At 56.3% G+C, this 21832-nt stretch overlaps 1 protein-coding gene across 16 annotated transcripts in view; it reads left to right on the top strand.

Moving 5' to 3' along the window:
* The window catches only part of NCOR2 (nuclear receptor corepressor 2), a 164481-nt gene that overhangs the window by 113809 nt on the left and 28840 nt on the right, over positions 1-21832 (top strand). For 15 of the 16 annotated variants that reach the window (XM_090120774.1, XM_031592681.2, XM_031592680.2 and 12 more), the window contains 8 exons: positions 1652-1776; positions 2717-2889; positions 5058-5120; positions 10732-10874; positions 14383-14530; positions 16521-17079; positions 20036-20156; positions 20903-21119. In XM_090120774.1, the coding sequence (XP_089976900.1) occupies positions 1652-1776; positions 2717-2889; positions 5058-5120; positions 10732-10874; positions 14383-14530; positions 16521-17079; positions 20036-20156; positions 20903-21119 (1549 nt within the window). The remainder of the gene's footprint in view (positions 1-1651; positions 1777-2716; positions 2890-5057; positions 5121-10731; positions 10875-14382; positions 14531-16520; positions 17080-20035; positions 20157-20902; positions 21120-21832) is intronic. The other variant, XM_031592678.2, reaches the window with a different exon arrangement.

Below are 21832 nucleotides of genomic sequence, written 5' to 3'. Positions count from 1 at the left end.
TGTGTTGGCAGCAAAACCAAACAGCGCGATGCTGGGGAGGAAGGGCGGGCGGCAACATGAACGCTTGGCCTGGGAGGGAGGGATGGAAGGGATGGCCCTACTCACTGCCACCGGCTCCTTCCTTGGCTTTGAGTGTGTCCCTTTGCCACCTAGGTGCCTCTGCCTGGGGCCATGGGGCTGTGCTTGAAGGGGAGGCTCCATCGAGCAGTTTTGTTGCTGGCCCGCAGCTCATCCTGTGGCCAACCCACCTGCCGGCCCGCCTCAAAGTGGGGCAGCATGAATCAGAAGGCAGCATGGGCTGGTAATTGGGGAAGCATTTCCTGGCCCGTCACGCTTTGGGATGGCGTCCCATCCCTTGAATCATCCCGAGCTGGGCCACAGCCAGGGCTAAGAATAGGCGCTGTGCACCATGGGCAGCCTGAGGACGGCCGCCTTGGGGCAAGGGGTTGGCTCCCAGCTGTCACCTCCCTGTGCCCAGTGTCGGCCCCAGTGGCTTTGGGGCTGAGCTTTGGGGATGCAGCACTGGGGCTGGGTGGCCTCTGGTGTTTCTGTCCCCACACAGTCCTGTCATTGGGCACCATACCCCAGCTGGAACAGGGCAAGCACTAGAGGGCATCCTTGGATTAAGATGCTCTCTGCAGTGGGAGAAGCGCTAGTTGGTGTCCCACCACCTCGGCTTAAGACATCCACAGAGGCAAGCCTGGAGTCTGCTGGCCCTCCTCTCCAAAACAAAACACTCTGGAAGAAGGGGTGGGAGGGCTACAGAACTAACCTGGACACCCCTCCCCTCCTGCAGCACATGGGGAAGGGCAGAGGCATGGGAGACGATGGCTGGAACACAGCCTGCTCCTCATGCTCCCACGAAGCCCAGCTCTGGGCAGGTCTCTGCTGTCACCTGCAGCTCCTCCTGGGGCTGAACCCATGTGAGGTTCACTGCTGCCTGCAGTGTGACTCAGGGGGTCAGGGAGTTCAGGGTAGTGAGTGCCGTGCCGTGCCCCTTGCTTCTCTGCAGCTGGACTCCAACTCACAGCCAGGCTCCCGCCAAGCGCCCGCTGCTTCTCTGCGGAGTTTGGGACTGGCTTACTGGTCTGACACCGGTGCTGGACCACCTGCTGGGTTCGATCCTTTAAGGCCTCAATCCCAACCCAATCCTGGTGTTGCTGGCTGCATTAGCTGGGAGCAGGACGGCTGAATAAATCATTTCCGCCTCTAATTTTCCTTTTCTCTGAAATTCCTCTCATTTGCTGGTCACCAGGGGGAAGGGAGGTCGGGGAACCGGGCCTCCCCAGCATCCTCCTTCCTGCAGCTGTAGAAACAAAATCCGGGAACACCACAACCACCGCATCCCTCCCTGGTGTCACCATGTGCTCAGCCCCTGGGCTTTGCTCAGCCCCTCCCAAAGGGCACAGCAAGGCTGCTGCACTGTCTTCCATGGGAGCCAGAGCATGGCATGGCCACGGCTGATCCCACAGCCCCTTAATGCCCCCATAATACTTTCAGTCCTGCTGCAGATGGGCACCCCGCAGCACGTTTTCCTCCTGGCCATTGCCCCCCGGTGTAGTTCGGTTGTGGTTGTTTGGGTTGGCCCAGGTGCTGCTGTTTTTCTGGCCCTGCACTGAAAGTTTGTTGTTTTATGTGCCTTGTTTTGCAGCAGCAGCAGCAAATGCCCCGGAGCAGCCAAGAAGAGAAAGATGAAAAAGAGAAGGAAAAGGAGAAGGAGGGAGACAAGGAGGAAGACAAACAGGAAACAGAAAATGACAAAGAAGAACTGACAAAGTAAGCGAAACCTTCCCAAGGTCCCTCCTGCCTACAGACCCCAGAATGTGGGAGCTCCTGGTTCCTTCCCAGCAGTGCTGGGATGTGGGATGGAGTGTGGGACGGGATGCAGCGGTGGGAGGTGAGGTGGGACGCGGGGTGGGATGCAGCAGTAGGATGCAGGACGGGATGCGGTCCAGGGCTGCCTGCCGCCATATGGGACTGCGTGTGCTCACCTCCTCCTCTGCAAGGAGGGAAGGAAGGGGAGCGCCTGCCCTCCTGTTAGTTCTCATCCCTGCTGCTCCCAAACATCTCTCTGATGTACTTTTATTTTTAAACCTGCTCAACCCGCAAAGCCGCCCTGTTCCCCGGGCTTGTTTTGCTGTTGTGAGAGCCTCCCCGCGCTGCTGGAGCTGGCTGAGCGCAGCCGAGTGCGGCACTTCACCTTTAGTGTTATTGATGTCAACGTGAGAGCTTCCAGAGTGAGGGATGGGAGCGGTTTTATGGCTGCACCCGCCCCGCTGTCTGACACAGTCATAACTAACAGGGAGCGCCGGAGCTGCGGCGGGGAGAGGCTGGCACGCGGGCTGCTAGTGCTCTGTAATGGGCTTAATGCTTGCTTTAAAGGAACATCTGGCTTCATTATATCCAGGCTGCTGAGACATTTACCAGCAGGTCCTTTTCAGGAAGATAAATGAGGAGGAGGCAGTGATGAATTTGAATGGCCTGGTATTAAACCTGTCTCTGTCAGGTCCCTGCGTGCACGCGGTGGTGGAGCTGCAGCCAGCTGCAGAACGACCCCCCCACCAACAACCCCAAATTAGGCAGGAAGAGGGTCTGCGTGTGCAAAAAATGCTGACCCGCCCCTCCAAAAGCACCTCAAGCACGTGCAGGGAGGCAGTTGTTTGACCTAAAACTGATGCCGGCCCAACAGTGATTTCTTCTCTCCCTGGTTTTGCAGGGACAAGAACGACGACACGTCCGGGGAAGACAACGATGAGAAGGAAACCGTTGCCTCCAAAGGCCGCAAAACAGCCAACAGCCAGGGCCGGCGCAAGGGCCGCATCACCCGCTCCATGGCCAACGAAGCCAACAGCGAGGAGGCGGCCACGCCGCAGCAGAGCGCTGAGCTGGGTGCGTAGCTGTGGGCATGGGGAGTGGGGAGCACGTGGTGTGCTGTGCTGACCAGCACTGGTGTGCGTTAGGAGCCAGCACCCTGGCTGCAGCCGTGCCGTGCAGCCCGGCGTTGCGCTCAGGGCAGCATTTCCCTGCTCGTTTCCCTGATCTCCCCGTGTTTGTCCCCAGTGCTCTTCTGCCCCATCCGAGGGCCGCTCGGGTTAGGCAGGAATTCACAGTAGCATCCGTAGCCCCATTCGTGTGTGTCTGCCTCTGGCGTTTGCAGCCCTGATAGTGGTTACCCATGGAAACTGACTTAGAGCAGCAAATAAATGAAGGAATTTGGCTGATTTTCCAATGTTTTGTACTCCGTCAAGTACAAAATTATGACCGCAGCACCTAAGGCAAGTGAAAATAAAGCAGGGTGACTCCTCTCGGTTTCCTTTCCCCACAGTTCCTTGCTCGCTCTGTTCCATGTGCTATAAATCACCCGGAGGTGTTTCGCTCCCTGTTCTCTGCTGACAACTGGCTGAAGCCTGATGGCGGGCGCTGCTCTCGTACCGCTGATATAAATAGTTCCATGCACAGTGGAGCCCTGTGCTCCATCTCGAACTTGTTCAGCAGTGCTGCAGAGAAGCAGCAGATAATGCCAGTAACTCAGATGGGATTTTTCATCCTGGTATCCCAGAGCTGTGTGAGCGGGGAGGAAAGGCTTCCGACCCTGTTAGATTGGGAAAAGGAAATGGATGGATTTCAGCGGCAGATCTGAGCGACTGGTTACTCTTTTTGTCTTCAATCGTGCTTTAATTTAGGTTGGCGAAGGAAGTTATTGCGTTTTAAATACTGATTGAACATTAAAAAACAACACAAAACCATACTGTGGTTTAACTGCAGCGTGCCGGAGCTCCCAGTAGGCATCTGTTACATAACTGCGCAACCTCAGTAAATATCGTTAATCAAAGCAAATGGGCCATCGCTCTGACGGTTCCTTGCCGTGCAGTAACAGTCATCTCAGAGCTGAGCTTGTGACACACGGCTTCAGGTAAATGAGAGAGCACTGGGGACACTCGGCTTCAAGGAAGTGAGAGATGCAGCCCCACCTGTGCCCAGGGAGGGCATAGCTGGGAGGTCTCCATTTCCCTGTGCTATGGAGCTGGAGGAAGTTCCATGCTCGGGTGGCACCTGCAGCTGTGCCCCATAGCTTGGGGAGGGAATCCCTCCATTCAGGCACTGATGCGTCCTCCTGCTGGGTTCAGACCCTGGAAGGTGCTCCCTTCCTTGTCTGTATCCTCCAGCCTAACCTATCGGCCTGTTTTCCATTCTAAAAGGACACTGTCAAAACATCTCTCATCACTGTTGAAATAATGCTTCGCCTGTTGTTTAGAGTAATAACCCATTGGCAGCCCGAACCGGAAATCTGTTTCCTTACCGCGTTGTTTTTTTGCCTCTGACTCACAGCCTGGCTTGTTATTGTAGGGTTTGCTCTCGTGCCAGGCTGCCAGTGGGACGGGTGTGCAGTGCTGCACACAGGACCCCAGGGTCCCCACACCGGGAGTGGAGTGGTGACAGCCATCCCCTGCTCTCCCTGTTGCCCTCTGCTACTGCACATCCCTGGGTCAGTCCTCCCCCAGATGTGGCTCTGGGATGTCCCAAAGCGCAGTGACGGGGTTGCTGTCCCCAGCAGCCACTGTCAGCAGGGCTGGCACCCTTGGCAGATGCGGTTGGCGTGCCCGAGTCACCAGGGTGACGCTGTTTCTCCGTCTCTGCTGAGGGTGATGGTCCCACCCCACGTCTGCCACCTCCAAAGCACGCAGCCGGTGTCGGCTCCAGCTTAGGTACCTGTTGTTGGCGGGCCAGAGAGCGTGGCACCCGTTCAGCAGGAAATATGGTGCCTCCCTCGAGCCATCTGGCTGTGCTTCCAGCCCCAAAGAAACCAAAGCGGAGCTGTGCGTCACTGCGATGCATCCCGGGAGGGTGCTGCACATGGGCTGCGGTGCACCTCCTGCGAGAGGGCCGGGGGCACGGCGTCTGCGGGTGGGTTTGGGATGCGGTGCCCACCGCGTCAGTTCAAGACGTCTGTGTGGTTTGGTTTAGAACGGGGTGTCCATGGAGTGGATTTGGGGTGTGGTGCCCATGGGCTCGCTCAGCCCATCCCACTGACCGCTCTCCTCTCTTTCCTCTCTCAGCCTCTCTGGAGATGAATGAAAGCTCTCGCTGGACTGAAGAGGAGATGGAAACAGCAAAGAAGGGTAAGAAGCCACTTTCTTTCTTCCTTGCATGGTGCTGAGGGGTTGGGGGGAAGCGAGAGGGGTGTCAGGTGGTGCCATGTGGGCACCAGGAGCTGTTTGGATCCCTGGGATGGCAGCATGGGAGCAAGGAGGATGCTTCACCAGATGTTCCAGGTGTGCATGGCAGCAGACACAGTTCTGCACCACTCTCCAAAGCTCCATCCTTTGGTGGTGCTGAGCCCTGGCGCAGGCACTTGTCAATCCTGAGCTGATTCGGAGCCTTTGCTGAGGCCATCTCTAGAAGTGCTGAGCATGGCACCGCCCTGCCTGCACTTCTCCTTGCAGTACTGGTGCCCGCCGTTCTCTGCCCAAAATCCCATCCCGTTGCACTGCTGCTGAGTTGCTGGCTGTGCGTCCTGCCTGCCTCACTGCTGCTCCTCCTGGTCCAGGAGGGCTGTAAGCGCAAAATTGAAATGGAAACGAGTGCTGTGTGGGGACGGCCCTGTTTGGGGAGTGCACCTGTTCCAGGGATGCTGGTGGCACGTTCCAGAGCTCCCAGGTGCTGGTGGAGCTGCGCAGTTGGATTCTTTTGCCTCTGAATGTCCCAAAGCGCTTGGCTCACTTGCCTTAAACCATTCCAGCCCTCTTTGCAGCCCAGTGCCAATCCTGTGTGTTGCTGCACGCTGCTCTCCATAGATGCAGACTTAATGGATAGACGTTAATCAGGCAGCATGGCCTGGTGCCAGGCGTGGGGTGAGCAGGTGCCGGGAGGGGAGCGCTGCCGCGGGGACCTTTGTTTTGGAGATCGCATCTGGTTGCAAGAAAAGTGCCTCTTGCTGTTCGATGCTGGATGTGCACTGAAGGAGTCCTAAAAGCAGTGAAAGATGAAGTGTGTGAGCACGTTTCTGATCCTGTAAGCTGGGCCTCGGGACCTGGATAGGGTAGGGGTTTGCTGCATGCTGATGGCTGGTGGTGTTCCGGCACCCGCCCCGTGCTGGGGAGCTGGCAGCAGGGCCAGCAGCCTCATGGGGAGAGAGCAGAACTGCACAGAGCGCTTCCAAGTAGGAGAGGGCAGGAGTGTGTCTGTAGGGAGAGACAATAAAGGGGAGTACCGTGTTATTAAAGTTAACTAGGGGAACGAAAACCTAGCGAGAGGAAAGTTCTTGCTTAATGACACTTTTATTATGCAATAAACTTTGATTCACTCGTCTGTCAAAATGTGCTGAGATGGGTATAATTACGGGGTAGCGTGTTTTTCTGGTGCTGTCTTGCTGAACAGGGGCTGTGATTACAGGTAAAAGCGGGAGGTTTTGGCTAACCATGTGCTTGGCACTGTGATCTCCGTTGCATTTTGGGCCTGGCCGAGCTGGGTACTGCTCTGTACAAGACAATGTCTGGGCATTTGGGGGATCCCAAGCACGCAGGAGCTGGAGGCAGGCTGGAGAGGATTGCCCCATGCCCCACCAGGGCTGTGCCACACAGCAGCAGTGGAGTTGAACTCAATGAACCGGGAGGTTTCCGCGTGACCTTCGTTACTCTTTAAGCCTGCTATCTGTTCTCACCCCAGCTCTGGGTTTTCCCCCACTGCCAGCCTCTAACAAATGGTTTTGCACTCCCAAAAGCGGTCACGTGCCGATGGCAGCTTCTTGCTCATCTGAGTTCCTCCCAGGCTGTGCCAAGGCTGTATGCTCCTGGCACAAAGGACAGAGCCAATACGGTGCTCCCTGTGCTGTTCCTCCTCTGCTGGGACGGAAGGGCAGGACTGGGCAGCCTGGTGCTGCCTTCAGTACCGTGTGGGCACATCCCGTGCAGGCAGGGCAGTGTGGGAGGTGCTGGGAGTTTGCTTTCCATCACTGTGAACGTGGAACAGCAGAGGAAAGGGCTTTTGGATGAGCTGAGGCTCATGGTGACGTGGGGCCCGGTGTGCTGGCTGTGTGAGTGCTCTCATGTGAGCCTTTCGGCGTTTAATTCAGAACGTGAGAAGCCAATGTCAGAGAGTTAAATAACCCATGAAAACTCCTCAATAGTTCATTTTGGGCAGATGCACAATATTTCCTTGGATACAGGACGTGGGGTTTTTTTTGTTTTTTTTTGGGGGGGGGGAGGGCTGGTTGTTTTTTTTTTTTTTTTTTTTTTGAGGGCTGATTTCCAAAGCAGCACAGAATGTAAGATGAATTTTGGACCAGCCTGAACCTTTTTTTTTTTTTTTTTTTTTTTTTACCCCAGTCCCATTCTGCCCATGAAACTAAAAAAAAATTTTTATATATATATATATATATATATATATATATATATATTTTTTTTTTTTTAAGTGGGATTTTCTTTACAGAACGTTCATCTCTTCCCATTCTGGCACTGCCAAACCACATCAAGCACTGCCCTGCATAGTGCTGCTGCTGTGCCCCCCCGGTGCATCTGGGGGGAATGCTTCTGCCTCGTGTAGGAGAGAGGATTTGCTCAGTGAGTGTCAGCGAATGGCACACAAAAGGCCTGTCAGGGGGAAACGCTGGGTAATTACTATAATTTACAGCCCACATTTTAATTTTGAGCATTATTTTTTCAACAATGAGGGAGCGGGAGTAATATCCGAACGAGGTGAGGAGAGAGCGCGAGGATAGCGCCGGGCTGCGGGACGGGGCAGAGAGAGGGGAGGTAGGAGAGGGGCTGGGGAGGCCGCGGCGCGGGGATGGATGCCCGCACGGCCAGGTGTGCGTGCTGGGGATGGTGGCTCCCCAAGGGCGGGGTGTTGCGTCCTGCCCGCCCCGTGGGGCCGTGTGTGCGCTGCTGGGTGCTGGCTGTGCGCATCACTCACCTCTTTGTGCCGCGGTTTCCCACGCGTGGCGGCAGGGGAGGGCAATGCGCGGGGCTGCTGTCGGCGCTGCCGACCACGCGTTCGCAGCACCGCGGGCTGCGCGGTGCCGGCGGTTCTCCAGGGCCGGGTTATGGCACGTCTCGGCTGTGCCAAAAGCGGCTCCATCCCTGTACTCCGGGTGCGAGAGAGGCCGGGCGCTGCTCCGGATACCGAAGCATCGCACCCAAACCCGCCGCCGCGGCTCCCAGCCTCCCGCTGCGCCGTGCTCCTCCGTCCCTCCATCGGGGCAGGGGCTGTGCCCACCCCGCGCTCCCGGCTGTGCCGCCGATGCCCCGCGCTCCCGGCGCTCATCCCCAACCTCTCCGTGGGTAGCGGGGCACCGTGCCGGGCTCGCGCCTCCCCAAAGAAACGCGCCTTTGATTCACTTCGGAGCGGAGGAAACTATGAGCCCAGCTTTGTTTCCCTGGATCCCTCCCCCTGCGCCGACATTCAGATGAGAGCGAGGGAGACAGAAAGTGAGAGAGGGAGGGAGGGAGCCGGTGCCAAGCGGCCGCACCCCTTGTCAGCTTGGGTCAGCGCCACGTTCGTTATTAATGCTCTGTCTAGAGGTCACATTCAGATGCAATGAGCCCTGGGTCAGCCAGAGGAACAGATTAGAGCTCGCTGCTCCGCACACGGCGCGGCACCGGCTCCGTCCACGGGCTGCCAGGAGCGGGGCTGCGGCTGCTCCCTCCCCTTCGCCTTTCTGCTGCTTTTTCTTTCTTTTTTTATTTATTATTATTTCTTGGCAACGTCGGGCATCTCCTGAAAACTGCACAGCCCCCTCCCGGAGCTCGGGGCTGCGGAGCGAGGAACCGGGGAGCGCACACCGCTCGTGCTTCTGACGCCCGCGGAGCATTGCGTGGCCGGGCCATGCGTCCCCCCCGGCTCCGGGCAGCGGGGTCAGCAGCCCCCTCCCGCCCCTGACCCGCTTTCCAGCCCCAGCAGCTGCTCCAGCCGCCCATGGCTCTGCGATCCTCTCGCCCCCAGGATTTAAGGAACCGGCTTTGCTTTCTTCTCTTTCTCCGCCCGCTGCGAGGGAACGAAAGCAAAATGAGCGGGGAGGGCGCGAGCGCAGCGCTCGCAGCACTTGGCAGCGGGCAGCCGTGCCCGGGGGGGCTTTGAGGAGCGCCCACCGCCCGGCCCGCTGCATGCTGCGGGTGTGCTCCCGGCCCGGCGCAGCGCGACCTGCGGCACGTAAGTACAGCAGTGGGGTCGGCGCGGGGGGAGGATTGGGGCAGCGCCGTGCCGAGCCTCCACCGCAACCGTAACTGCGTTGGTTGGAGCTTTGGTGAGGCTGCCGAGCCGGGGCGTGCGGCGTGCCTGTGTGCGTGGCGTGTCCCGGGGAACGCGTCCCCTATCCAGCCCCGTGCAGAGGCAGCAGGTGTCGGGGTTTTGTGTCGGGGTTTTGTGCGTGGCACCACACGTCAGCGAAGATTGCGCTACGGTGGGGACCGCGGGCTCCATCTGCCCCCATTTGCCAGGCTGGGTCCCGCTGCTGATCCCAGCAGAGCCCGGCTGCTGGTAAACCTTTGCCCTGGGCACAGCAAACCACCCTGGCCCCCAGCATTGCGCGTGGTGCTGTGCTGAGCCCGGGGGCACTGCGCCAAGGGACGGTGAGCCAAGGGGCCGCTGGCTTGTTTGCTCTGGGGCAGCAGCCTGGGTTGTGGCACAGGGGGAGGGCTGCCCTGAGCAGTTGGTTACCGGACATCCCCTTTTTTTTTTTTTTTTTTTTTTCTTTTCCCTTTTTAAGCAGCATGGTGACGGAGGTTGCAAGTTTTGCAGGCTGGGAACTGCAGAGTTAAAGCTCCAACTTGCTTCTTGGCTTGCCCCGGCCTTTTGTGGTGCTCAGCGCTGTGTGATGCCTGTGTGCTGCGTGCAATTCGATAAGCCCCGGTGCTGGGACAGGGCAGGATACAGCACAGCTGCAGCTTAACCCTTGTTGTGCCGGGTCGCAGGAGTGGCTGTTGGGCTGTCAGTGGGGCACAGCTCCCAGGTGCACTCATGGCCACCATGGGAGCCTTAACCTAGGACATGCTGAGCTCTGCAGCACTAGAGCTGGTAGCAGCATGGATACAGAGACAGAGGGCGGAGGCACGCGGGCAGTCCCTGCTCCCATGCTGTGTGCATTGTGGCCTCTGTGCTGGAAAACCCCTTATAAAAGAGGAAAGTGCTTATTGCAGGTTCATTCCCTGCAGGTTTTCAGCTCTTGAAGTCACAATTTGCGGCAGCACCGTGCTCAGGCTGCCTGTCCCATACGCATGGTGCTGGGCAGGAGCTGGGGAGCTGTGCCTGTAGCACCACATCGAGAGGACCCGGGGCATCCATCCTTGTGCCCATACTCCACATTGCTCACTGCTCCAACACACCATGTCTGCATGACCCTGCACAGTCCCAGGGCTGCGGGAAAGGGTTGGCACCTGCGGGTGTCCACACAGGGATGCTTCCTCATCCACCCATCCTCCCTGTCCCATCCCATGCTGGCAGGGTTCTGGGCATGGCAGTGCTGTCCTGAGAGGAGGGGAACACCTCCTGCCTCCGTGCTGTGGCTGCGGGATGTTCTGTTCCTGAGGCACTCAGCTCAGGGCCTTTTTTCCCCATGGAAAGACAAACAGGCCGTCCCAAGTCATCCTGGGAAGCCTTGCAGACGGGTGCTGTGACCATATTGTTCCTGCAGAGCTTGGCGTGCGCTGCGGGTGTTTCCCATCCTGTGCGGATAATGCTGTCCTTGTGCTAGTCCATCTGGCCCTAAAGCCTTCTCCTTCCCTCCTGCTACCACAGGTCTCCTTGAGCATGGGCGAAACTGGTCGGCCATTGCCAGGATGGTGGGCTCCAAGACCGTGTCTCAGTGCAAGAACTTCTACTTCAACTACAAGAAGAGGCAGAACCTGGATGAGATCCTACAGCAGCACAAACTGAAAATGGTGAGCACCTCGTCCCAGGAGCCTGCCCAGTCCTTCAGCCACTGAGGCACCAGGGTGTTTTTGGAGAACGTTTTGGGGTGGGAGCACGGACACCTGGGAGCACGAATGGTGCAGATGGGGCTGCCCACCAGGAGCTCTGCAGGAGGGCAGCTGCCAAAGGGATTCAGGATTTTGGGACAATGCATGGAAAGGAGGTGCTGAGCTCAAAGCTGTGGCAGTAGGAGAGGTGTTGTGCAGGGAGGGCTGATCCTGGTGATTATCTCTGTGGAATGCATGCATCTCTCTGTGCCTTGGTTTCCCAGTGAGAATGGGCTGACGCTGCTTTTCTGCCATACGGTCCAGAGTATGAATGAAGTGGGGCTCATTGAGTGTTCTGGAGATAGCACAGACCACTAAGAGCAGCCGAGGATTATAATTATTTCATCTGTAGAGTATCCTGGGGTTCCCGGTTTCTGGCTAATAGAATTCACATGGCTGAACCCCCAAGGGGTGCTTTGAAAATGCAAAGGACAATGTTCAATGCAGGAATCTCTCCAAGCAAGCTATTACAGCAAGAGTAAAAAGAAAGACAGGAAAACATTCAATGACTCACCCAGGAATTTAATATCCTAGTCAGTCTATAGGAATGAGAGAGAGAGAAGACATTGGCGATTCTTTTCTTATTAATTCTCTATGCACAGAGACACTCCTGTGTTCCTGTATTTCACCAAATTGTTTTTAGAAACAGAGCAAACGATACAAAAGGCAAAAAATATAAAGACTGCAATGAAATGTGCATAAAGCCCTCTGAATGTAAAATGTTATAAAGATATCTTTGTTCATTACGGGGGAGCATCTGAAATAAGATCATGCTGCTTAGCTGGCAGTGGACTCAGTGTTTATTAATTTACTCCTCTTCCTAATGTCTCAGAAATTATATCACAGAAGGGTTTTCTGCAGAGCCACATTTCTCCCTGCCTCCGTCCCTCCAAGGCAGCGCTGCGCTGCTCCCGTCTAATTGCTCACTCTCACTTGCAGTTGATATCAGCATCATCATTTTATTTTCTGAGCATTTGAGGCAATGGGATTCGGTTTTGTCAAAGAACAATGAGCATTCAGCTGTTATTTATTGTTCTCTATTGTTTTGTGGCAACAGCAGATGCCAGAAAGCTGAGTAAAATGAAAGAACAACCGAGATTAAATTGCCATAGACCTTCCTTCCTGACTCCTAAATATATTCACAAGCAAACCGAGCCTCCTAATCCCCTCCTGTAGCCAGCACTCGGCCTTGGCCTGCACACAGCACGCATGTGGCCGTGGTGTCACTGTGTGGGTTTGTGTGAAATGCCCAGATTGCCCCCTGCCCTCACAACAGCTATCGCTGATCGTGTGCGAGCAAATCACTTGGCACTGCCTTTCTTCCTTTTGCCTAATGAGAGTAAACTCAATTAGCAGCTCTCATTAGTTTCCCAAATGGGGCTCGCTAATGGTGTAGCCCCCTCGTCTTGTCGGTGTGACGTGGGGCTGGAGGGCTCGCTGGGATTGGGGAGCTGCTGGGGATGAGCAGTGGCCGTCACCTGCCGAGGAGGGGCAAGTGGAGCCTGGAGGTGTCCCCGTGCCCCAGAACAAATCACAGTGTCCTGCAAAGCCTCGAGGCCTCGCTTTGTCTGCACAGCATGTTTTGGCTCAGGCTCGCTGTCGGGTAGCTCAGATGTGTCTCCGCATCACCGTCTCGTCGCCTTGTCCTGCGTGCCGTGCTAATCTCAGGGGAGAGCGGGGCACATGGATACATGGTGTCCTCACACCCTTCTCGTCAGCAATTGGAGATAAGGCGCTGTCTTCATCACCACCTCCTTGCTGAGTGCTTGCTTTGGTCCGGTACTTGATGATCCTTGTGGGTCCCTTCCAACTCTGGATGTTCTAGGCACTGCCTGGGCTTGTTGTGCTGTGTACAGCTGCGATGGGTGAGGGATCCCCGCGCTGCTGCCAGTGCTGCTTGGTTGCTGCCAGCAGTGTTTCTGTGATTCCCTGCTCTTCACGGGGTGCAGGACAGCCTGGCGGCCTCTTGGGCAGATCCAGCATGGTTTGTGCAGCATGTCAGGGTTTGGGGTGGGAGGCTGAGGCTGTCCCCACCGTGGTGGGCAGAGAGGTGCTGGGATCACTGCTCTGTCCTGTCACCCCAGATTGCATCTGACCCATCTGTGCTGCCCCTAATTGTGGCATTTTTGAAGCTGCAGTTGAATGGGATATCTCCCATTTTGTTGCTGCGAGATCTTACACAGAGCCTGTTCAAGTGGCACCACCTCCCAGAGTGCCAAGAAACACCTGGTAGGCAGAGAGAAGAGGCTGGAATAACACAAAAGCAACTGGGCAAATGGTCCTGGCACCTCCTTGCAGGCTCACTGGTGGTCGCTCAGATTAAGTGGAGCACGTGATGATGGTGGGGATGCCTGGCTGCAGGCACGGCCCACGGAGCCTCTGGACTGCTGGAGGCGTAGAGGATCCCTGGGTTCAGCTGGGATCTGGATGCTGCTGCCCCAGGGCCGCTCGTGCTCTGCTCATTCTCCAGTGAGGAGCCCGCTGGAGGCTTGCACTGAGTCACAGACCCGTGAGTGAGAGGCAGAGAGAAGCCTTTGCCATAGTAACGTAGGGCTTTGTCATCTCATTAGCATGACGGGGAACTGCTGCTTCAGAGCAAAACCTGCTGTTAGCAAAGTGCTGCTTGGCCAAGGTGGGAGCGCAGGGCGCAGCGACCTGGCACAGGGGGGATGGGACGGGGAGCTTGCAGCACACAATACTTTCTCAAGTGCCTTTTTTTCCTCTCTCCTGCCCGGTTTGATAAAAATAGCCTTTGAGCAAGCAGCGTTTCCAAGCAAAAAGCTGTATTTGTTTGTTTTATCTGGAAGTTTTTTAAAGGATTGAGAAGTCGGGGGGAGGGCAGGGACCAGCTCTTCCCAGCGCGCAGATCCAGCAGCAGAGTTAACGTTTCCGCCATGGCTTTATCTTCTCATCCATGTAAATAAACGTCCTACACACGTCATCCGTGTGGGGCTTGCAGGGAGAGCCGGAGATGATGGGCCTGTTCCTACTGGTAATATTTACTTAAGCAACAAGAGCAGGAAACAATAGCAAAAGCGAGACTTTTCCTTGGGGTGGGCAGCAGGCAGCAGCATGTGAGCCCTTGTGGCTTTGGCACGTGGCCCCTGGGGTGCACAGCACTCAGGCACCACTGTGTGGAAGGCAGAATCCTGCACCCAGGGTCTGCCCCATGCGCAGAGTGCAGCATCCCCAGGGCTCCCCCAGTGTTGTGCTCCCCAGGAAGGGGCAACTCCAAGCACAGTTGTGTACTCTGCCCTTGGGTGAGACTGTGCTATGGGGCACACTATGGTCCTGGAGACCCCTTTTTGGAGGGTCTGTGCTCATTAGGGCTCAGGGCTGGGGTCACTGTGGTGGTAGTGGCCCTGTTGACCCTGCTGTGGCATCTGCTGTCCTCTGCTTTCCGTCTTACCTTCCTCTTCCTCTTCCCCAGGAGAAAGAAAGAAATGCTAAGAGAAAGAAGAAAAAAGGCACTGCCACTCAGAACGAGGAAGCTGCCTTCCCTCCTGTGGCTGAGGATGAGGAGATGGAGGTGTCGGGGACGAGTGGCAACGAGGAAGAGATGGCTGAGGAGGCTGAAGGTGAGGTGGCCAGGGACTGCAGTGGGGGCCGCAATGTCAGCACTTGAAGGGCTGTTCCAACACTTTTGGTTTCAGGCCTCGAGGGTTTCAGACTGCACTGGGTCATTGCCCTCCTCCTGCATCTGTCTGGGGGATGGTTGTTTTGGAGAGGTCATGCAGAGGAAGAGCTTTGAACATAGCTATCCCCATCCCGTTGGGGGGTGAGCTCTGGGGGCTGCCGCAGGTTTGGAGCAGTGAGGCTGGAGGGCTCAGCCAGTCATTTCCTCCTTGTTCCCTTTTTAAGGGAGCGTTTTCCTCTCTCTCAGCCGTACCAAAGAAAGGAAACAACTTGAAAGTGACAATTTTCTGCTATTTATCGCTTAGAAAGCACGGCAGTGAGTTTGGAGAAAATGTGCATAATTTTCCAACAATAGCCCCATTTGACTTTTGTCAAAGTAATTTAATAACTTAACCAGCAGTGCTGGCACCCTGCTGCTTCCTGGCCTTAGCACCCAGGCTAATGGGACTTGAAATGGGAAATCTTTTCAAATCATTGTTGAAAGTGACTCATTACGAGGCAGATTCCAGGTAAATCTTTGTGCGAGGTGATACGTGACTCAGAGGCGCAGAGCAGAAGGTGGTTATTGCTCTTTGTAAGAGCAGTTGAGAGGAAACAATGTCGTTTTGAGCTTAAAGACAGATCTGACATGTTCAGAGGCTTTCCCTTCCCGGTCCTCAGTTCCAATTCCTCCTGTTGGACGGAGGGGACTGGTGCTGGAGCAGCACACTGTGCTCACATGGCTGAGCCCTTGGGTATCTCTGCAGCCCCTGTGTGCAGAGCAGCACTGAGCAGGAAGGTCTGACCCCACTCATTGCGAATCCCATTTCTTTTGTCCCTGAGCAAATGCATTTCACTCATTCATTTCATTCTTTGACACTAAGAAATAAATGTTGGAGGGTGGTGAGAATCCCAATATGCTCCTGGCACGTTTTGCTGCCAAGCAGAAGACTTCGGATGTGCTCAGATGTACGACTCTCAGGACACATCATGTCTCCATGTCATGCCATGTTTCCCTGCAAAACATGCTGCTGTAGAGAGACAAAGGGGAAAGCTGTGGGAAAGCCCCTGTGTCCATTTGGAGATGAGCATAAGAGTTGTGCCCGAGGGGTTGTGGGCATTGTGTGGTCTACTGGCCCTTTATAGGATGAATATTGATCATAGACCCAACCTCTCAGCAGTTCTTTCATCTGCCACGGTGTGTGGGCACTTGTATTTCCAGCTCATTGCGAGCCATTAGATTTGCAGATGATCCTTTACATTTATGCTGGCTCAGGCTGCCCAGAGACACTGTGGGTGCCCCATCCTTGGAAATGTGCGAGCCAAGGTTGGATAGGCCCTGGGCAGCTGATGGGTGGGGGGCAATCAGCGCATGGCAGGGGTTGGGGCTGGATGATCTTTAAGGTCCCTTCCAACCCAACCGTTCTATGATTCTGTGATTTAATAATTAACCTGTCCTGCAGCACTGGCAGAGCTTTGCTTTCTCCGACCCTGACCTCCTTTCTTTTGCCACTGGCGGCTTAAGCAGCAACAAACAGGCGCGGTGTTTTGGGCCAGCCCCAGCTGCCCCAGGGCTGGCAGAGTTGGGGACATGGGCACCATAAGTCACATGCCGTGCCAACAGCAGCTCCGGGAGCGGGGCCGAGCTGTGGGGCGATGGGTGAGAGAGGCCACCACGGAGTGGGGCCAAGCAGCAGATCCAGGCAGGGTGTTCCATCTGCACCCTGCGTCCCGGTCGCTTGGTCTCTGGGTTGGATGGGTTTTATGGGTTTTGAGGGGTGAAACCCTGGGTTCATCCCTACTGCCGGGGATCCCAGCACCACGCTCCGAGCGCCGGGATCGTCTCCTCTTCGGAGCGCAGGCGTTCTCCTCCCTTGGGAGGGGGCGGAGGCAGCGGTATGGGAAGTGAGAATCTCAGCCCGATCCTTATTTTTATTTCTTCCCTTTTCTCAGCTGCAGTAAATAACAGCTCCGACACCGAGAGCATTCCCTCGCCAAGGCCCGAAGCCAAAGAGGGAGGCGAAAGCGGGGCCAAGGCACCACCCGGGCCGGGAGGTGACTCCGGCACGGAACCGGCGCTCAAGTTGGAAGAGGCTCCCACACCCCCCGACACCGCTGCAGCCCCCGCTGCCCCCGCCACCAACCCTGCTCCCACCGCCAGCCCTCCTCCGGAGGCCCCCAAAGCGCCCAGCAGCGAGGAGAAGGCGCAGGAGGAGCTGGTGGTAGACGTGGTGAAAACGGAGGAGCCGGAGGAGAAGGCGAGCGAGGAGCCCTGCAAGAGCGAGGTGAAGGAGGAGGGCGAGGACAGCCAGGAGAAGGACAAGGGGAATGACAATAAGGCAGAAAGTGGTGTCGGCAGCGTGGGGACTGCGGAGGCTGAGGGGACGCCCAAGGCCGAGAAGAAGGAGGGCCATAAAGGCAGCAAAGGCCAAGGGGTGAACCCCGACAGCGACTCGAGCGCGACCTGCAGCGCCGATGAGATGGACGAGCAGGATGCTGTGGACAAGAGCAGGTAGGAATGGGGAGAGGTGTGTGAAATATCACTTCCTCAGGCTCAGGGACGGTCCGGACTGTGTCCTCGCATGGCAGTGGCCCTTTGGCAATCACTTACGCAGGGCCCATGGCAATGTCCCTGGACAGTGGCTGCAGGCAGGTGCCGGGCGCAGAACTGCTGCGTCTGCTGCTCACAGCCCATGTGGGTGACGCAACAGAGCGGGATGTGCCCTTGGGGACAGCTGAGTTATGCGGAGGCGTAGACTGGGCCGCCTGTGATCAGGGCTGGGAACAGATTTTCTGTCTGAGTCGATGCTGGCAGGGGAGCGGTCGTGTTCCCAGCGCCAAGAGGGGAGAGCTGCTGCCCCGACGGGGATGCTGCTGGGATCTGTAGAAGTCCCGGTTGTAAGGCAGCAGAGTGGTGAGGGCTGTGCGAGGAACTGCAGGAATAGCAATGGGGCCTGAGCCCCACAGCCCCCCAGCATCTGACCATCCTGCATTGCTCCCGGGACAGGGAGGGGAAGCACTGCGCTCTTCAGAGGATAAATGTCCTGTTCTCCTCCCATCCCTTTCCAACGTGGCCACAGAGCCCTCCCCAGCCAAGAGCCTCACAAATGGGACAGGGTTTCCTGTTGGTTTTTTTGTTTTTTGTTTTTTTTTTTTTTTAAAGAATATACATAAATACATATGTCTTGTAGTGTTGTTTTCTCTGGTAGCTCCTACTTCCATCCACATGGCTCTTGGGTCAAGATGGACCTCTTGAATCCCCCCTGCATGGCATGGAGGGATGGAAGTCCCTCTGTGCTCTTGTCCCGGTGCTGGACTGGGACCAAAGCTGGTGTCCTGCATCCAGTGTTCTGTGTCTGGTGTTCTGTGTCACTCCTGAGAGGGATGCCCCAAGGCCAGTCAGGCTGTAACACTTCTATGCATGGGGCTATTTACAATGCAACCAAGTGTAGCAGTGGCATGAGATATAGGGAACTGTCATGCATCTGTACCACCTGTAACCCAGGAGGGTGCTGGCCCTGATGCAGTGAGGGTGAGTTGCAGGAGCATCCGTCTGTCACGTGCCCATGGGAGCAGCCCCTTGCTGGCAGTAATGCAGGCAGGGATAAGGATGCTGTGGATGCAGCTGGGCCGTGGCCCTGCAGTGAGGCCAGGGCCTCTTGGCTGGGTGCTGCTCTCCGCCAGTGGAAGGAGGCCAGCACCACCCCTCCCCGCCCTCTCCTCCTTCCCAGACAGGAGAAGCCTCCCTATGAGAGGGAGCGAGGCCAGCAGCAGGGCTCCACGCCTCACATCCAGCATTAACCCAGCCCAGAAGGGACAGCAGCACATTTGCCAGCTCCCAGCTGCGAAAGAACCACATCTTCTTGGGAACAACTTTTCCATCCCAGGCTCTTTCATGAGTCAGTGCCTATCTGCTCATCAAACAGTTACCAGTTTCTAGGAATATTAAGCATAGCAGGCATCCGTCTGCTGCTCGGGCACTCCTGATACCACTGTGCTGGTAAGGTGCAGGTGATGTCAGGGCTGCTGGCGTGCCATGCCTGCAGAGCCCAGCGAGACACAAAGCTTCAGCTGCCATGTATCCTCGCAGGCGGTTACCGCAGCGCCGCGTGACTCACGAGCACACAGGCAGAGGCGAGGAACGGGATGGGGGTGCCACGTGGGCCACCCCGTCTGGGACGGCGCTGGGCACGTGGGCAGTGCTCACCCACCCACCCCGTGGTGCTGGGCTGGGTACCCAACCTGTGCTGGGGACAGCACGGGATGGAGGGTGGCCGAAGGACGTAGTCGCTGACCATCTTGGGTCCTCCTGAGGTTTGTGCTGGGATGGAGTCACAGCCTGAGCTCGTCAGGGCTGGAGGAGGCAGTGGGTTGTCTGTGGTTACATGCAGCATGTGCTGTAGGAGGGCTGCCGCTAGCACTGCCAGTACCGCAGTTCAGTGGGAGGTCACGCCAGATGGGAACGCGTGTGTGAGGCCACGCACATCTCCCCAGTGCAGATCTGTGGTGTCGGGAGGCAAGGAGATGCTCGCTGCACCGAGGCTGTGTTGCCTTTGCACAGTGGTTGTGCAAGCAAAAATTAGAGTTAGGGCCACCTGGGAAGGGCTGTGGAATGGTGTGTCGTTGGGTCATCTGGCAGTTCAGCCAGCCCCTCATGGAAGCTGAAGGAGTTTGGAGAATGCAGTGCCCTGTTCATCTCCAAAGCTTCATCCCAAAATTTCCAGTGCCTCTTGGGGCAGAGCATCCATCCTGTGCTGCTGTGCTTCAGAGAGCTTGCTCCTCTCCTGCTGCTGGTGGGAGTTCAGGCTCCAAGCAAGCAGTTGACATCTCCAGCATTGGGTGCCTAAACCCAGTCCTGCAGGAGCTCCCATCTTTGGGGAACCCATTCCCCCTCCAGTCCAGGCACTGCACACTGTGGGTCTGGGGCAGTCCCAGCACGGCGATGTATTTATTCCCCGCACATGGCCCAGCCACGCTTGTTTATTCATGCAAGGGTGAGCGTGGAATGACCTTGAAATTTATAGGCTGAAAAGAGCAGTGAAATAACGTCTAAAATAAACAAATCAAGCTGTAAAACTTAGAAACGATGTACTGGCTTCAACAAATCAGAGTCAGGAGGGAGAGAAAGTGGAGATGTCCTGGAGTGACGTGGCCCCAGGGTCTGAGTAAGGGCCTGGGAGCTGAGCACCTCTCAGCCCATGGGCTTTGTCTGTTTCAATCCCCACCCCCTTGGGTGGGACCTTGGAGATACCTGCATGCCTTGCAGCGTCTGAGGTGGGTTTGGGAGCAGGCAGCAGCTCACAGGGCCAGCAGCCCAGCTGTGCTCACAAGTCCCACAGTAGCCTAGCTGGCCTTAGTGATGGCAGGGATATCCTCGAGGCTCAGCAGAGGGACACAGGGCGTGGGGAAGCACCCAGACATGTAGTTCATCCACAGTGTTCCCCCTGTAACCCATGTTTTGTGTTCAGGTTGCTGTCCCCTCGGCCCAGCCTGCTCAATGCCGCCAGCGAGGCCAGGCTGAACTCCTCGCCACAGAAACCGCTGGACCTGAAGCAGCTGAAGCAGCGTGCTGCTGCCATCCCTCCCATCGTAAGTGCTGGGACTGGCAGCAGGCTGAGCTCCTGTGTTGGGTGGTGGGAGCCCTGTGCAGGCAGAGTGCTCTGTGCACAGCGCGTTCCCAGCTGCTGGAGGCTGCCAGCAGTGTTCGAGTGTCCCTCAAGATCTTGTATCAGAAAGTGGTGGGAGGTCTGGACAGAACAAGCTGCTCACTGCCATGTGACTGCTGCCTCCTTTGCTTTAAAAAGCAACCAAGCACCCTCCCAGGCTGTGCTTCTCTTGGTCTCGTGTGCTTGAAGATACCGTGTGAAATGCATTGATGCTCTTCTTCATCTGAAAGCTCTTCTGTGTTCCCTTTTTGGCTGTCCAGCAGCCATATGCTGAAAACACTGATCGTTTCTCCAGAGTCCTCCAGCAGAGCAGCAGTGTTTGCAGGGTGGGGAGAGGAAATCCCTGCTCTCATATGCTGGGTTTGAGTCCTTGGGGAGGACCCATTCCTGCTGCTCTCTCAGTTAAAGCATAGATGTGGCTGTTGTAGTATAATTTCTTGCAAAAGCCACAGGCACTTAGCTACAGATTAGAGGTTTTAAACAAGGGCAGCCTGAGGCCCAGAGCAGAGCTGATGCTCTTCACCATGGGACATTTCAGTCTCCTGTACTTGGTGAGCTCTCAAGCATGCTTTGGGTCAGACCATGGGGCAGCTGCCTCTCGCTGTCCCTGGGGCTGCTGGAGATGCTGACAGCACATGGCAGGCATCAATTCTTCCTCTCCCATTGCAGATTTCTGAAGGTTTCTCAGAGGGAATACTGCAGAGCGGAAGCGTGAAGCCCCCAGTGCCTCCCCACGCCCTGGCTCTCTACCAGCAGCAGATCACAAAGGCCCACGAGTCCTCCCGTGAGGATGTGCCCCCCAGCAAGCAGCAGGAGAAGGAGCAGCAGCAGCCAAGCAGCAGCCCGAGGGGGAAGAGCAGGAGCCCCACTGCCGGGGACAAGGAAGGTAGGGCAGCGTGCTGGTGGTGTGTATTTATCTGTGAGGAAACGTGCTGTGCTTGGCCAGCAGCTCTCCTTCTCTTAGCTCAACGTCTGCTTCGGCCCTTGAAAGCTCTTTAATAGCACCTTGAAGCAGGAGCAGGGAGGCACGGCTGATCTCCCGTGTTCGTTAGACAGTACATCATGTCTCACTGAGCCTACGGCAAACACCGCGCTGGTGTCGAGCGCCGAGGAGGTGAAGATTGCCTTTATTAGCCTTTCTGCCATTCACTTGAGAGCAAAGGGGCCTGGAGGCATGCCAGGGCTTTGGGCACAATGGCTCTTTTCTACCTTGCTGGCTTTTTATAAAGAATGCTTTTAACGCTCAGCAGGGACCATTATTTCATTTAAAATCAATGCTAATACTGTGACTCGGAGTCCGAAGGTTCCTGTAAAGATTCCCAGTGCTTTTTCCCTGGAACAGCTCTGATACGATTTGGCTGCCTAATGAGCAATTCAGAGTTTCCCACCATTGAGCATCTCAAGTGTTATTAGCTTGAGCACCTGGGGATCAAGGTTAAGGAGAGTCGGGAAGTCCTGATGAGCCCATCCTCTGAATGTGTTTTTCATCTCAGTGTCAGTCTGCTCCAGTCCAACATCTGCGTCCCTGCCCCTCGTAGCCTGCACTGCAGATGTGCCGTGGGATGTTGTCACCGGCGGTGCAGTCGGGGAGCAGTGAGC

This window comes from Phasianus colchicus, chromosome 18 (genome assembly GCF_987193195.1).
Source record: "Phasianus colchicus chromosome 18, bPhaCol1.hap1.1, whole genome shotgun sequence".
In the NCBI taxonomy this organism is placed as follows: Eukaryota; Metazoa; Chordata; class Aves; order Galliformes; family Phasianidae; genus Phasianus; species Phasianus colchicus.
Note: the sequence above shows the minus strand (reverse complement) of the source record. Positions and strands in the feature narration are given on the sequence as shown.